At 36.5% G+C, this 18,342-nt stretch overlaps 1 protein-coding gene across 1 annotated transcript in view; it reads left to right on the forward strand.

Moving 5' to 3' along the window:
• Positions 1–18,088, forward strand: part of khdrbs2 (KH domain containing, RNA binding, signal transduction associated 2) — an 82,608-nt gene extending 64,520 nt beyond the window's left edge. Inside the window, exons 7-12 of the mRNA XM_059359671.1 lie at positions 2,268–2,350; positions 4,281–4,339; positions 6,042–9,057; positions 9,486–9,538; positions 13,514–13,607; positions 15,208–18,088. Of these exons, the coding sequence (XP_059215654.1) occupies positions 2,268–2,350; positions 4,281–4,339; positions 6,042–6,136 (237 nt within the window). The 3' untranslated portion in view covers positions 6,137–9,057; positions 9,486–9,538; positions 13,514–13,607; positions 15,208–18,088. The remainder of the gene's footprint in view (positions 1–2,267; positions 2,351–4,280; positions 4,340–6,041; positions 9,058–9,485; positions 9,539–13,513; positions 13,608–15,207) is intronic.
• The last annotated feature ends 254 nt before the right edge of the window (positions 18,089–18,342 follow it).

Genomic DNA, 18,342 nt, shown 5'->3' on the forward strand with positions numbered 1-18,342 from the left:
CGTACTGAGATGAGTTGGATTTCAGAATTAGAAAGTTTCTGTCATGAGGCTGATGATGAAAAATGCTCCATCTTCAGACTACAAGGGGCATGTGTTCTTTAGTGCCTTAACTTTGATTAATGTTCAATTGTGAAACATTTATAGGAGATAAATTATTAATCCGTTCCAAAAAACTCCAGCCAGGGCATGAAGCCCAAAATCACTCATTTGTGTCTGTAAAAGTTAATTGCTGTGAGTGCACAGACATAATTGAAAGCAACTCTGATGAGCGTTTCAACTCCTCTCCTCTCTGATCTGGGTTTTGGCAGCTGGACAGTCAAAGGATATTGGTCTGTTTAGAGAGATGTAAGGAGTAAATCAAGTGCAAGTGTAAAACTGACATGGACAAAAATAGGATTTGGAAAAGAGAGGGGGACAGACCACACTATCGCACAAGAAATTACACCCTTGAATCCGCCAGTAATACATTGTAAAACAGACGAAAAGAAGCTGCAACCTTCTTCTGACCAGTACATAATGGGAAAGAGCTGATGATCCTAAATCAATGATATTATGTCAACATTCATGCAGGTGACCAAACAACAAGTTAGTCCTGCTGGGTGCTGGGACCCATTCCATCGCCATGACCCACGGTGGCAAATCTCATGTGTTGTCAATTATTGCACTTAACAAAAATACATAAAGCAGCCTACTTAGTGTATTTTTATCCACTGTATGATACCCAAGCTACTGTAGGCTATATTTAGGCCTAACATGAGCTGACTGATTACATTGTCGCACTCAATGCTTAAAAAATGTTTTATGTATATGCCTACGTATTATTTATAGGCTACTGAAACATTCATTAGGATAAGATACCATAACACCAATAACACCATGGTACACAATACAACCTTAACTGTAACTTATAAAGTTGATGTTATGCAGCAAATAACTTTGAATGCTACTAAACTTATGAGTGTGCTAGCTATGCTAATGTCATTGGCAAAGTTAATGTTATCTGAAGTTATTACAAATACAATAATGTAAAACAAACAACAACTGGGAAAAAATGCAAAAAAGCTTAACGTAGTAATTTCAAATAACTTTAATGTTAGTTTGCTAACAACATTAGCATAGCTAACTTATGTTAGCAAAGCTAGCTTATGTTAAAATAAAAGGTTATTTGCCATTTAACATTACGTTATTTAAAATTAACATACAGTTACAGTAGGCCTATGTCTCATATCAAAATATTAAGGCTTATTTTGTTTACCATGGTGTTACTGGTGGCGGTTGTGTGGCATATTTAAACTAATGAACACATGCTATCATATCACATGCTATCAATGGTATAAAGGAGGAGGTGGGTCCAAGCCTCCTCAAAGGAGTTAGATGTTTACATTCCACAGAAATCAATTTAATATTAAGGTATTCGATATTAGAACTTTCTTCTTCTAACTGAGTTACAATGTGTACTTCCAAACCAGATTACTTGCAAAGCTTGGTTCTGTAGATGTGCACCTAAGTGGATAAACAGACTTGGGGGGGTAAACCGTCAGAGGCTCAACTCAGAATTTGGCAATATGATTTACACCTCAGACATTTCTGTCCCTTCAACAAGAATAAAATTCTATGATGACAACTTATTGCCATTTCAAAATTATATTACATTGCAATTCTGATAGTATCAGTTTCCTTGTCGAACACAGCAGAGGATTTATCTCTGTTTTGGCTGACAGTGCTTATGTCAATGTGTTTATGGGTAATATACAAACAAGATTAATATTTAGGTGTTTTACCTGCTTCACAACTGCACAGAATGGGGTATTTTATGTTTTAACAATAGTTACAGGAGGAAATGTTGTATGCAAGACATTCTGCAAAGCATTTATACAACTGTACATAAATATAGGAAGTCTTTGCAGTTTATTGCACGCCATTAAGCCACTTTTATTGTTATTGAACATGACTGTAGTTACTCAAAGGCTTTTTGTGCTTGTTTCTCAAGTCACCACTTATCAATAGTAGAGATCCATATTGCAGTTTAAGACTCAGAAGGTGTCTATTAGACTTCACTGTGAGACATGCTCCCCTGCAAGCATTAATCAATAATCTGTGTTTGACATGAAATTTTTTTGGTTTCCTCTCCCATTATGGACATAAAGTAATGGACTTTGCCTATGGAGCTAAGTATTGATTATTTTTATATTCACCTCTAACCAGATAGACTGGATAGAGATGAGGAGACAAGTGAACTTTAATGCTAACTGCGTGCTTCCTTGCAGGGCTACGATGACGGGTATGGTGGGGAATATGATGACGAGAGTTACGAAGCCTATGAGGATAACTACAGTAATCAGTCAAAGAGGTGATGTTTGCACATGCACGCGCACACACACACACACACACATATATATATACACACACACACACACACACACATATATATATATATATATACACACACACACACACACGCTGGATAACAAAAAAGCACTTTTTCAATCACCATCTGTCCATCGTTACTTCCAATACAGCATGTGAAAGGTGCTCTGTGAGCAGCTGTCTTCACATCACATCGCTGCTGTACATTTCAGCATTACATATGTTCATTAATAGCAAGTTAGAACTCTACTTAACTTTTTTGTTTCATCAAGACATTTAAGCCCAAACCATGAATTACCACCTTGGATCTTTAATTTGTTAAAAGATAACCCAGCTGATATTCATATTTTTCTTATTATCAACAGATGCCTGAACCAAAACCAATTAAGACCAAAATCAGTGAACCGAAAGCAATGAATTATTCCTGCTTACAAGTGTTGTTTGTGGATCTAAAACCTGATATATTTTATTTATCTGTGCCAAAGAGCTCCACTGTTGTCCAAAAACAGTAAAATCAATAAGCAACACACTGCAGTTACTCCTACTATGCTGCCTTTATGTACAAAAATAGATACCACCATTCTTGTCCTCATCCCAACTCGTCACATCCTGACATGTAGACGTCTAATACTGACACACAAGGAACCCCTTTACTTCTGTTGTTGTTTGTATTGGGTATGGTTTGTCACTTTCTGCTAGATGCATGCACAGTGGCTTTTCAGAATAAACTTCCATGTTCACAGGAAGCAGTTAATAAACACAATAAAAAACACTTGACCAAGGTTAGGGTAAAAGAACATGGTTGGGCTTGAAAATAACTACTTCCATACGTATTTACCGAACGCAGTTAAACGGGTTGACTCCAAATAACAACATTGACTCTTAGCTTCATGCAGTCTCTTGGGTCAAAGTCTGGGGTCTATTTTACCCGTCCACCTCAACCTCCCACCCTGAGCAGAGTTTTGCACTATTTATTTATATTTCAACATTTCCCCAAAGTGCATAATACTGCTGCGAATGGGTTTACATTACAGTCAATGGAGAGCCCAGTGCATCTCATACAGTTGTATGAGACCGGGCTGGTCCATTTCACCGATGCAACAGTCACTGGCAACATACTTTCATGTGTCCTTTAAGTAGACATTAATTAATTAATTTTGGTTATACCTTACACACAACAATTTGTGTCAATATGCAACTCAAAAAAACATTATCAGACTGCACCAGTGAACTGAGCCATGTTGGTTTTGAAAAAGCTGACTCTTCAGAATGAAACAGATCACTTTTGGTGCAGTCCACTTCTGCAACAAAGCCCAATTTATGATCCATAAGTAACATAGATAAATGGCAAAATGGACTGCACTTATATTGCAATTTTCTAGTCCTTTGAGAGTACTCAAAGCACTTTACACAACAGACAGCGTTCATTCACCCATACACACACTGGTGGCCGAAGCTACGCTTAAGGGTGCCACTTGCCACCATCAGGAATTCATTCACCGACCTTCAGATCAGTGGGTGACCGCTCTACCAACTAAGCCACAGAAATTAATAGTTTTGAAATGAATAAAGAAAGATATAAAATACCCCCAACCTCATCTTTGATTTAACTTGGAGGTGTCCAACTGATCCATAAAAGGGCCATGTGGCTGCAGGTTTTCTTTCCAACCATGCAGGAGCACACACTCAAATGATTCAATAACCTGAGCTGCCTTCGTTCTCTTCATTTGTTGAGTTCGGGTTATTAAATTATTTGAGTCAGGTGTGCTTCTGCTTGGTTGGAATGAAAACCTGCAGCCACATGGATCAGCCCCTGCAGATACTTCATACCTAAACACAATATTTCACCATCTCACTTCTTATTTTACACAGCTTCTTGATTTTGACTGATGTCTCCGTTCTGTCTGATTTAGCCTTTCAGAATATTATGAATATGGACATGGAACCAATGATGAATCCTACAACAACTACGGTAAGCACAGCTTATATTGTAGTTGGCATAACTTTGTTTTTGTGAGCTGAACATCGATCCAAATATGACTCATGTGTCATCCCAGCTCTCTCTCGCTGCTCATGATGTCAATTGTGGAATGTAGCAGAAGTGCACATGTCATAATCACACTATTAGAGCTTAAACAATGAGTTGATTATTTCATTAGTCAATCCACAGAAATATGATTTGGCAACTTAATTAATCATTTAAGTCATTTTTCAAGCAAAAATGCTTTTGGTCCCAGCTTTTCATTGTGATTTTCTCTGTTTTACATCATTGTTAATTCAACATCATTGGGTTTTGGACTGGACAAACAAGCAATTTGAAGGTGTCAGGGTGGGCTTATGGAAATGCTAAATATGATAAATTTTGATTTTCTACTATTTTCTGGCATTTTATAAACCAAACAGGCAGTAAATCAGAAAATAATACATTGGTAGGTTATTCAATAATGGAATAACTGTGGTTTGCATCTCTGTTCACAACTTTAATGAGTCCAGCATTACAGCATTCAGTGTGCAATAACAACTCTTCTCCTGAAATATTTCCTTGTACCTGTCATTAAGCCAGTAGTATAACGAAAGCATCATTACTCTGCCTCATTAAATGTAATTTGTCAAATGTGTTGACACAGTGGTGGATTTTAAAAACAGACTTTTTTAAGAAACAACCTTGCATCTCATTTAAATTCCTTCCTGACAAGAAAAAAAGGGCTTGGCCACACAGTCCTGGCTGCATTGATATTTCAAAAATGTTGCAAAGCAGAGAAACAAAGGAGAAAGCCTGGTGGTTCCAGCCCACTTCTAATCATCCTCACCCAGAGGGGCTGCTCCTGAATGCACCACCCCTCCTACCTCCCTGGCTAAGAGCTGAATTTGACTAGAACAGTAAATGTGCCAGTGGAAGCTCATGGGGCTAACCGATGCCTGTTATAAAGGTGGAGTGTTTTGCCTTTTGGATATGTGCCCTCCTGGGCTTATTCCAGAAAAGCTGTTACTATTGGCTTAGTAACCTCTGCTGTGCACACACCACTGCTGTCAGGTAAAAAAGCTTGTATCTCCAAAACACCAACTCTCTCTGAAGTTTTTTTCTTAATCCTACAGAAATTGTTTTAGGATTCATGAACAAAAGAGACTTTAAAACGCCTCAAACCATTAATGAAAACATGAAAAGCTTCCGTTTGGACACAAAATCACCAAAAGTGTAGTTACAAGGTTGTCACATGACAGCAGCGATAAGCTGGTTGCCACAGCGGGTTTGCAGGCTCATTCATTTTCAGCACAATGAATTGTGCACTGGGGTGTTGAGGTCGGACCAAACCAAAAACCAAGGGGGCAATGATTTGATTTTCTGCTCCATAAACACTTTCTTATTTGGAAGCAGTGCAATGTGCCATGCAGCAGAGGTGGCCATCTTTATGTAATTTGGCTCTAAGGAAGGAGCTGCTGACAGTCACATCTCAGTACTGGTCCAACAGAGGGCAAAGTGCTTATGAAATTAATTTTCTGTGGCGAGAAGCCTCTATAGTACCTACGATAGAATTTGCTCGCTTGAATTTTCTTGTCTGTAGTTAAATGGGTTGTGAGGGGATAGTATACGATACCCGAGCTCACAGTTTGACTTTGTGGCAGCACAGTGAGTGCTGCAGCTTTCTACAGTGTGTGTTTAACTGTTTTTGCAGAGGAGGAGTGGGCGACTTCCCGTCCCAGTCACAAAGCCCCAGTTTTACGGCTGACAAGAGGGGGCTACAGAAAACATCCCTATGGTAGATACTGAAGGTGCTCCAGATATGTGACCTCCAATTTCAAACTTTTTATATTTTTTTTAAATTCCTCATATAATGTTGTAACATTTTCTTTTTTTTTTGTTCGTCTCCTTTAGAAATTGAAATAAAAAATAACCCCATAATTACACAAACTTAAAAATATTGGAGTATTCAGATTCAGTTTTATTCATTCAGGGATGGAATCATTTTTAAATGTAAAGAGAAAATGAGGAGTTATTCATTCATGTACAGGGAGGTTCTTCTTAGAATTGGCTGTTTAAATGCCCTTCATGTCACCTCTGTCCCCTAAAACTGTAATTATTTCAGATTTTTTACATTAAACTGCAGATTTTTTTTCTTCTAAATTATGTCTCAGACATCTTTGACAAATTAGTTTCCATCAATTGCCTTTAATGCAGTTATTATCAAGGTTTACTAGGAAGTCCCTGTAATATCAGCACAACAATACTGTTGCATTTTGAGATGCTCAGATTAGATGATTATACTCCAAGTTGCCCAGTCCCAATGTCCACACTAACAGACTCACAGACTGACACTTTGGGCTGTCGATTGTCATATTGTCAAGTGTTTGATGGCTCTCTGACAGACATTTTTAGCCCTTACTGCTCACTTTCTGTAAGTCCACAACTCAGAGGCTTTGCCTTAGGGAATAACCCATAATTCATAAGGTTGTGATGTTTAAAGACGGGGTTACTGGGGAAAGGCCGGAGGCATAAAAAAACAAAAAAAACAAGCAGGACTGGCACATGGGTGTTAAGCGTGCCATATTGAATTTACACAGAAACATATCAGACTTAAGATGGCCTTTAAAAACATGAAATGATTTCTTATTTTTTCTCTTGATGATGTTGGACAAAAAATAGTATAATGATTATTTGACAATTATCTCTCATCCACTCCACTGTGAGACAAGAGCCTGGAAGATACTCAGATCAAATAAAAGGTACCAAACCCACAACTGTACATAACATGCAATATTTGCCAGGACAATATGTGCAAATGTTGCATAATGCAAAATATTCATTATTCTTAACTAGTGCACCTAGGCAGCAACAGTATGTACACTTGTTTTACTATGCTGTATCAATATGTATCATTAAGTCAGTTGTACATTGGGTGAATTTTTTTCTGATTCTGGACATGTTTTGGCTTTAACGTAAAATTATATGTCTTGCTATCCCACTTTGTTTATGCCATTTTGAGCCCTGACAGCGTCAAACACTCAAGACATTTCCAGGTGATGTCAGTTTAGTCTTAACAAGGATTTTGGCATCCGTTTGCTTCCACTATTATATGCACACAGGTAAAATTATGTTTTTCCCCACATTTTAGCTCCCCCTGCAGCTTTACAAATACCCCTTGACTGCGGCGCTGTAAGGGTGGAAAGTAGAGAGAAACTTTTTTTTGTTAATTTAAAACATATTGAGAGTTTTTTCTCATTTCTTCTGGTATTAGAAAACGGTCCTCAAACCTTAGCTTAGCTCTTTGTCAGTCACCCAAAATGACTCTACAGGCAGGATGAGACTTTAACCAGCCAGCGCCGCAGAGCAAATGTGACTTCAAATTTAAAATGAGCTGTTTTGAACCTCCATCACCTTTCTACACAGTTCACTGATTGGTCTGGCTGTGGGCTCAGTCTGGTTTAAGTGGCTCTTTTCCAGTCTAATGCCATGTAGCCAAATCTTAATCTTGTAAAATGCTCACTAGATTCTTCAGGCCAATTTATTTTCTACAAATTTATTCATAGTTTGGTTTAGCAAAATGAGTCAAACTTAGTAAAAATTTAAAAAAAGAGCAAGTTTGTGGTGGATGTGTCCTTTGACGAGTCTGCAGAAATTTCACTTCCTGTTTGATTCCAACTGTGGCTTTAACTTTTTTCACGACTTGCAAAAATCATAATTATAATTACAGATAATGAAACCGCATACTGCTCTGAACACAAACAACCTGATAAACTCCATTAAAGGCAACAGATGGAAACTGAATGCAAAGTGACTAAATGACTGAGCATTTCTTATAAAGAAAAATGTTGAATGTTCTAAATCGGACCTCAAGTTTCCCCATAACTGATTGCTATATGAAACTCTGATGACTTCATGGCAAAACTGAGTTTTACAGACTAAAGTTAGCCTAAGTTTTATTGTGACTTTAAATGATATAGGATGTGAGATCGTAATCGTGCAAAACACTTCTTTTTTTGGTTTGGGTTGAAAGCAATCAGCAATGTACAGTGTGTCATTTATAATGCGTGCTTTGTTCTGTGTGTAATCTGTATTTGTACATAAAGCATTTAATAAAAACAACATAAACCTCAACACATTGTGTAAGACTCTCTAAATAGGAGGCTATGGAGCTATAAATTGATATTGTTTCTGCAGTTTGCTTTCAGGTAACAGCTAACTCGTTTTATAAAGAAAGCCCACCGATCTGTCCCAAATGACTCATTTGTTAAATAACTTTTATTCCTGCTCAACCGTCCTTGAATATTTGATCACTTTCTTATTTGGAAACTAATAAATTTCTTTTCTTGAATCCATTCTGTGAAGTTTTACATCATTAAACAGACACTGATTGACTGTGAGAATGATATGGAGTTAAAAGAGGTAAGAAGTCCTCATATATTATCATAATAATGCGCTCGCCGTTTGAAGTTGGCTCGTGAAGAGCATAACGGGCCATACAGGATGTAGATCTTGGTCTTTTATCTGCGACTCATCAATGTCTCTGCTAACCTCTTTCTGCATTTCTGTCATTTAACCTGAGAAAGTTGTGTAATTTTCCGTGCTTTAAACATCAAAGCTGAAGTCCATTTTAGCCCTTTGAATTCTCTTTTGTGATTAGTACACCTGAAGCCTCGCCCTCATTAAGAGTGTAGATCACGGGACTGAAAGGAAGACTAAACACTAAGCAGGTAACCCGTATAATAATACTAATTTAATCGGCAAATGCTAACTTACACTTAAAAAAAAGTAAACCTGCCCTTTTTAACCCCAAATAAAATCCCTTCATATCGCTAAATAAATAGTCTATAAGAAATTCAGCTAAACTGTGATAAAAGAAATAATAATAAAAGGCACTAAAATAAAGTCCGGCAAACTAAACATCACATCAGTGATAGAAATAAATTCCAAATATTTGCTCAAAACTTCTCATAAAATTTATAACGCCTTGAATTGGTTTACTTTTTTCGCAGTGATGGAATGCAATGAATGTTTTGTGTGTGTGTATATATATATTATATATATTACATTGCATGCAGTTTGTCAGTCTGAAATTGTTTATTATTGATTATACATAGGAGTGACATATTCCTTATATTGTTTTTGTTTTTCTCTATAGTTAAAGAAACACACTGTTGTGTGATTTGGTCAAAGCAGAGATGAATGGAACAGGTGAGTGGAAATATGTACCAGGAATATTATTATATTATACTCTACTGACTGACTCATATACTACTGAATCTATATTCATACATAATATGCAAATTAAAGTACTTATGGTCAGGTTTGTCGAAATCATTTACTCATTAGCATTCTCAACGAGTTGTCCATTATCAGGAATGAATTGACGATTGGAGGCATGAGGAGGCCTCCGCAGTGTCCATTAATTTCTGATTATAGACTCCTCGCAGGCCATTAACCCACTTATACCATGGTCACTTGCCAAAGAAAAAAACAACAACATTTATTCATATTTTCAAGCCACATATTTGTTTCCCAGGTAAGACATGAGGGTTTAACTAATACCTGGAACAGCCATTTCCATCCTACAAGGTTTTTATGCAATGAAAATGTTGGTCACGACTCCAGTAAATAGATACAACTCGGCAATGGGAGAATTTTCTAGAGCACATTTAAGCCCCACCCCCACCCAAGGGGAAAACAATCCATCACTCTTCATTGACTTAATTGTCAGTCTGCTTGCAAACAACAAAAAAATGTCTAAAAGCTGCTCTGTGGTGAAATGCACTACCAACAAGGTAAAGAACCCATAAATGGAGCGACGCCTGCGAGCTAGTTCAGGCAGGCAACTCGAGCTGTGCTGCCATACACATGACATGCCCCACTCCTCATACATCCTCCACTAAAACAGACCCTCTATCCAATCTGGCGCTCTATTTAAGATGAGAGTAATCCTCGCTCTCCTCTGCCTGCCTATGCTGCTGCTACATCTGTACTGCCGCTCGCTTTCTCAGTCCCACCACCACCCCAGCATCCACCTGTAGGCTCCGACTGGGGGATTTATTGCATCACTCCTCGATACCTCATGTAACTGCTGAGGAGTGATTTAGTCGGAGCCTAGACGCCAAATGTAATCTATGTTTATTGTCCAATAAACACATTTTGTATCACGTGAGTTGTCTGACTGAAATAAGCTTTAAAATCTGACGAACCAAAAAACTGAACTTCAAAAGGACAAAAGTGGACACAGACATCAGCAGCAACAAGGGGGAAAACTCCTCAAACTCTATTTAACCGTTACCTAAGTATTCAGTGCACTTTGTTAGTCAAATATCCAAAGTCAGTTTTAGGCTAACAACATTTTTGTAGGCTAAGCTAAAGCATTTCACTCAATGTAACTTGTGTTGTAGTAGAATGTGGATAATTCGGAAAGCTACGCAGGACATTAGTTTGCTAGCACATATCTAACATTAGCTGGCTAACAGTCAACTTGTCCTTTCTGGTAGACAGAATGCTAATAATAATAATAATAATCATATGATTTAAATCTAATAGTGTAAGCTAGAAACAGACATTTTGTTAACGGTTTCGGCTCATAACTCTGTGTATTGGGGCACCTGTTGCTTCAGTTCAGCTCTACAGTCTATGGTTCAGCTGTTAGCCAGACAGCTAACATTATGCTAACAATATTCATAGTCAGTAACATTGCATACAGTCAACAAACAAGAAATATGAATTGACATTATTCTGAACAACAAATCTAGTTAGCTAATCAGCCATGGCATTGTCCCAAAATCAATTTTAAATTTCTTTATGAACAAATGATCGGCCATGTGTTGGCCTGAAGTAGCAGGCTGAATAGAGAAACCAATGTGAGACAATCACCAGTTCAGAGGGGCCGTGTACTTCCTGCAGATTGTATGTTTCAGAGAAAAAGGCACTAAAAATCGACTGAGCTACTACTACTTACACACCTTGCAGCCAATCATAATTAACAGAAAAGCAACAGGTTTTTGCTCATTTATACGGTTTGATTATTATATCTTCCAATCAATTACTAAACACTTAGGATTCCTACTTTGACTCATAGCGAAGAGCTTAAAACAGACAGTACTTCACCTTTGTTAATGAGTGTGTTTTAATACTAAATCATACTTTACAGCTGAACTTGTCAATTCATGTTTTGTGATTAAGAATAATGTTTCTTTGTGTCTAACTGTGGGCACACTGTCAAAGCACTGAAATATAATTTCCACCTCGCTGCACATTCTTATGAATCCACCATTAAAACTCATTTACATCAACGACCAGTGTTACAGTACGCAGTTTTTATAACTCTGACATCTCATTAAAAACACAATAAAGCACTGACATGCGATTAAAATAATGGAAACAAAAGGGATAAAGGAAAGAAAATCTTGCTAAAACTGCAGCGTGATTAGAAGTAATTAATCATCTGATTAGTGGAACAGCAGAGTAGTGACTATATGTGGCTGGCTCAAGGAGAAGTATGCAATGCAGTTGGGAAGATTAATTATACATGCAGAATGTAGAAAACCAACCTGAGAACTAATTTAGTAAACAATATTTACTCTACCTACATGACCTATTATTATATACCTTCTTTTCTGTCAAATGAATGTGTTTGTTTGTTTTGCTTATTTCTTCTGCACCACTTATTTGCATCTTTTCTTTTCGCTGTTTCTGCAATAAATCCTATTTGTGTGTATTTTTCACTCCAACCTGTGTTTTATAGCCGTGCAAATGCAGCTTCACTTAATCCCCATGGACAGATACCTGCCGGCCTATTCATAATTCATGCTCTTCTTCTGACATTTTTCCAAAGGTGCAGTTCTTTTTGAAAATGTATTCAAAGGCATAACACCTTAAGTGCACACTTGTGCTGTTAATGCATAACAAGATTTATGAACAAAGCTGACCCAGAAGTGCTAGATACAGCACTAATAGTTTATTTATATTGGTGTTTATTTTTTCAGATAGATTTTTCCTGCAAAGCTGCAATAAGTCATGAGTTTCCATATGTTACATAAACAAATATGCAGTGGAAATCATTTCATTTGTAATGTAATATAAAAATGTGTTGAATTTCAGTCACAATTGCAAAGTCTATTAAAATGACTGATTAATATTAAGCTCCAATTCTATAAGACAGTAAAGCCAATGTGAAGCTGCCTTAAACTTGCATTCTTTTTAATGGCCAACAGGGGGTGACTCCAGCAGTTGCAAAAAACTAATTGTATGGAGTCTATGAGAAAATGACCCTACTTCTCATTTGATTTAATACCGCAGTAAAGATTTTCCTAATGACATATAGGCTTTTTGTTTTCACTGAGTTAATCGTAACATTTTGGTTTCCTAAAAGTGTCTCATTCATCATACTAAAAGACCTTCTAAGGAGTCGGCTGGTTGTTTGTTTCTGCACCTTGCTAACCAAGCTAAACCAGGCCAAAAGTGGCCACTTCTTGCTCCAAACACCAAGATGGCGACGCCCGAAACGCCAAGCTATAGGTTCCAAAACAAACCAATAGGTGAAGTAACGGTGCATATGTCCACTTTTTTTATACAGTATATAATTGGCATCAGAGCTAAAGTAATTACTTTTTAAATAATTCCACTGAAATAGGTCTAATCAGTTTCCATTATAACAGCGTTATTAGAATGCATACTTGACAACAAATCTAGAGCTCAAGACTTTCAGTCTTAACATTCAGTTTAAAGAAATGCTTAATCAAAAACAAAGTCAGTCAGTTAATATTTAACCACAAACATTAACATTTACAGTCTCAAGTGTCACTAAGGGGAACTGTGTGTGTTTGTAGTTGTTCTGAACAATAAAAAATAATTTTAATTAAGAAGTTCAGGAGGAGCAATCTGTTTTCGTCTGAATAAACAAACCTGTAATGAAAGGACTAAACTAATACAACTCTGCCATTTAAACAAGGATTAAATCATGAAAGCTTCCAATTAAAGCAAACAGTTATTTTTATATATTATAATATAATACCTGAACATTCTATAGTGCAGAAATCATGCTGTGCTTTAGTGCTGTTCAGTTGTTTTGTACTATTACTAGACAGTCTAACTCTGCAGTACTGTAACATGACTTACATCATGCTCCCTTTGCCTTTCTGCAAAAAAACATTTTCTACTTGTGCTTCTTTCCAGAACAGAAGGCACGAGAATCTTCTCCCAGAGGACTGAAGATTGTACTCAGCCATCAGACATGTTCGGGCCCTTCATCAGTCAGAAAAGTAGCTCGGTACGTATTTCTACTTGTTCTCCAAAAAGCATGTAACTATTAAGCTGCCTGAATTTTTCCTCAGCACTGAGTTTGGAACAGATTAGCTGTTAATGTTATGTCAAGAATTGCTTTGTAAACTTAATGCAAAAAGAGTTTGCACAACATGAAAAGATTGCTACGGGGTGTTAACTCAATAACAAATGTTAACAAATACATAATTGTAAATCAGCAACAAGCTTAAACCCCGATTTAAAAAAAAAGGATGGATGCTGGGTAAATGTAAATAAAATCAGAATGCATCAAATTCAGATTTATTCATTGTATATATTTACAAAAACAAAAGTTTGAACATTACTGTATTGTAGTCAATTGAATGTAGGTCGCAAAGGATTTGCAAATTGTGCATTCTTTTTTAGTATGTTTTTCACAGCATCACAACTTTTTTGGAATCAGGGTTGTATAGCAGTCTGCTGTTAGAAAATAAGATGAAAAGTAAAGCTGCAGTGATAAGTCGACTTATCAATTAGTTAATTGACATAAAATAATCACCAATTATTGATAAATCAAAAAATGTGTTTTATATCATATTAAACTGAATATATATTTGGGTTTTGGACTAAAAAAAACAAGACTTTTAAATAAATCACTTTGGACTTTGAGTAAACTGGTATGGACATTTTCATCATTTTCCTGACATTTTATAAACCAAATGATCAATCGAGAGAAAAAATCTGCAGATTAACTGATAATGAAAATAATTGTTGCAGCCTGAAAAAAACCCAACATGCTCAAAGAACATTTAAGGGGGAAAAAAGCAGCCCAGACAACTGATTGGAGAGATTTATGTCAAAGTGTTGATTGAATCCAAGTCCAGTTTTATTATAATTAGAGATGTTATGAAACTGCCAAGAGTAAAACGATGATGACTAAATAGCTGTAATTGAATAATTTTGAATAGTTGTAAATATAATTCCCTATTTCCAGCTTTTTCCATCATTTCTTAAAACTAACTCTCATGTTTATTTGCACCTATGAGTTGGAAGTGTTGCTGGAAACTCTGTGTATGCCAGTGATGTTCATGCAGCCTTTGCCAGAAGCGCTCTCAGATCCATTTTCATAACAAGCCCGCCGCCAGCTCCAAACCAGCCAAGAGCTGAAATCCCAAAGCCTGCTACGGATGTTGATGCATTTCTTAAAGTGAATGCCACTGATAAAACTCTCACATTCAGATTACAGAAAGGATTTAAAATAAAAGATCCATTACTCATTGTACTTCTTCCTTGTTTTGCACAAAGAACGGAGTCTATAAGGTGCTTAAAGACTTTGCAGCTGTTTGCACATCTCTTTGCCATCAGTCCAAACATGTATCCACGGTGATTCTCGTCCATTAGGCAGTCCTGGGCTGCAGCCTCAGGCGCAATAAAAAACTGGCAGCTGTTTGTTTTTGTTGTTTTGCCAAGTTTATCACCTTTGCCAACTATGTTTATGCAGCCTCAACACTCTTAATAGAATACATATCAGTCTATTTAGTGACTACTCTGAGCTTATGCATCTGTTCCTGTGTAAAAATAGAGATAAATTCTGTTTATATTAACTTTTATGTATCATATGCTCACAGAGATGAGAGGAAAGATGATGGAACATGAAACATGACGGCAGAGACAAATGACTCGCAGGTAAGGAGATGATTGTGTGTATCAGCTGTTAATGTTCACTTTAAGAAAAATAATCATGCAATTAATCTCTGTCTATATGGATTTGTAGTTGGTGTCTTTTAACAGCCTGAATCTTTTTAGGAATATTTTTTAGAGCTCTGGTGGAAGCACTTTTATTGTCTCCATTCCGGCAGGGTCAAAGGCATACAAGACTTTAAAGAGTTTTTTACAACAAAACAAAAAACTTCCTTCTCGTCTTTTGGAACACCTGTATGTCTGCATAGCTGTGCTACATAGTCATACATCCCACTGTAAATAAAGCTGTTTCACACAACTACAACCTGAAAATAATTCTGCAATATGAAAAATCTTAACTTGGATTTTTTTCATGTAATAACTGTTAATGCTGACATTCATTAAGTGTGTCAAATTATGTTTTTTTTTAAATTTGGGTAAAGTTCAAGTCTTCCACCCTGGTCTGATTGATTGTAAGTTAAGCATGACATCTTTTGGGTGAAACCTGTGTTTTTGTTTGGCCTATCAACCTCCGCTCCTAATCTAAATGGACTTTGTCGTTCTTTATACTCCATATCCTCACTTTTGCCTTGTCTTCCATCATATATACTATAGTCACTAGAGGGTGCCACCTAGTGAAAAACATAAACATGGGTCGTAATAAGCTGCTGTACAAATTATATATTTGATATAGTTTTTGGTGGGATGACAGTCTCCTATTTCTTCCACTTTCTTTGGACTTTTTTATAATCCAGATTCTGAAAAAGTTGTCTAAAACCTAAATAAAACAGAATGCAATAATTTGTTCATCCTTTGCGACACAGATTCAATAAATTTCTTAAAACACACCTCAAGGTAAGGTAGGGTTAGACAAACAAATTATGTAATATCGATTGTGTTTCTTCTATTATAAGCCTTGGCTCAGATTCCCTTTGGTCTTATCATAACCCTGCCCCTAAACCTACCTGGGCAGGTAAGTTCTAAGAGGTTAATAATTAATCTAATACCTTATTTATGTTAATATACAACTCAGAATTTGATGCATTCTGTTTTTATTCATGTTTTACACAGTGTAAAATTCTTTGGAATCACGGACTGGACTGATAACTGCTCTAGAAAGAGAGAGTAACATTACAAAAAAAAAATATTTTTCAAACTATATTTTACTCTCCTAGAACTGTCACTGACTTAGTAATGACATAAGACAAGTAGACAGATATGAATAAATATGTATGGTTGAAAATAGAGGTTGCACAACTCGAGTTGACACCAACACATTCTGCAGACATGTAATGATACCATCTGCTTGTGTGTTCAGACTGGCTGAGAGAAAGCGACAGAGAGAGAGGCATCCTCAGGTATGCAACACGCTGTAATCACTAATTCAGTCAACGGCTGTGTGAACAAATAAATGATGGCTCCCAACTTTCATGCTTAGTGCCTTATTTTCTCGAATAATTGCACCTATTTGTTCTTAACAAGACAATAAAAGCTCATTTGAAAAGGTTGAGGTGAGAGCGAGGAGGTCTATCTCCTTTCATCTCCATCTCAAGGACGAGCTGATTGTCTCTGGCTGAAAGCTGCATCTCCATACAGAACGTCACCCTGGATGTCAGACGCGTGTTGACAGATTATAACTGGGGGATTCATAAAGAGACAGCCGGTGGATCGAGGGGAATTACTTTACTGCATTTGATGCACAACCAGCCAAAATGTCAGACTCGGGGCTCAAAGGCTCGCTGCATATACAAACTACTGCACACCAAGGACATAATGTCATTTGTCATACATCCTCACAATCAATTCAGACAGATGACAACATGCCTGTCACATGAATTGTTCTACAATATAAAGACTGAAAGGAATAATTTGACTTTTTGGGTTTATTTGACATTTTGCTAATAGTTACCAATCTAATCTGACCTTTAAATATAGAGCTACTGCCACCAGACATTTAGCTGATCATCAGAAATGTATATGTGATAGTAAAATTTACATAAAAGGTGAAGCTTTCAACAGAAGCAAATGAGGGTATATCACAAAATTGAAGTTAATGATGAGTGCTAAGCTAATGATATTGATAAAATTACAAATTAAGAGACATAAAATGGTCAAAGAGTGATTGGTGGGGGTTAATCTACTGTATCTAGGTATCTACGGTATCTAGTGCTTTGTGTTAGGTTGGCAGTTCCTTTTGACACTTAAGAACAATCTATACTTAAGACAATAATTAGAAAGAAAGAAATATAAATATATATTATTTCTAAATTGTCACCAAATGACTATTACAAGAATGACGATGGTGAACGACATCACTGGGATGACTTTCTGTTGAAAGCTAGAAACGCTGACAGCCAATAAAAATCATTTCCAACATACAGCGTTTCATATTCAAACTCTATTTAATAATAAAGAACAAAGTGTACTTATTGAAATCAACAGCATCTCTCTCTCTCTCTTTCTTTCTCTCTCTCTCTCTCTCTCTCTCTCTCTCTCTCTCTCATTCTTCTCTCTGCAACATGGCAGGTTTTAGCAATATTCTTACTAATCATGATATTCTTATAATTTTGATTTTAAAAAAAAGCTATATCAGGTGCTTTATAAATAGTGTATCTGTCATTTCTGGCTATTTCTTGACCTTACTAAGGAAACACTGTTTGCAGTCTTTATCTGGATGTAGCTTCATATTTAGCATACAGTCAGTGGTATCAGACAAGAAAGCTAATAAGTTTATTTCACTACATTTTCAAACTATTCCTTTAAATGTTTGCATTTATTTTGCTCTGTTTTGACTTTCAGTATACTGCGTGTTTCTCTGTTTTTTGTGTGTGTTGCAGGTTGTTATGGAGACAATAAGTTGCATCCCTGGTGGACAATAAAATGTTTAACTTGTGCTCAAGACTCAAACTCTTGTTTTTTTTCATATAAAGAAAACTGTCAATGAAAACATTTCCATTTCAAGGCAAATCTACAACAGGTGATAGTCCACACTTGCTTCTTATGTTAGAAATGTGTTTTTAGCCAAATGTCACTTTTGTATTTTTTATTTTTGGACTTAACATTGGAACTATAAAGCATATCTC

Source organism: Centropristis striata, chromosome 20, assembly GCF_030273125.1.
Source record: "Centropristis striata isolate RG_2023a ecotype Rhode Island chromosome 20, C.striata_1.0, whole genome shotgun sequence".
Classification (NCBI taxonomy): domain Eukaryota; kingdom Metazoa; phylum Chordata; class Actinopteri; order Perciformes; family Serranidae; genus Centropristis; species Centropristis striata.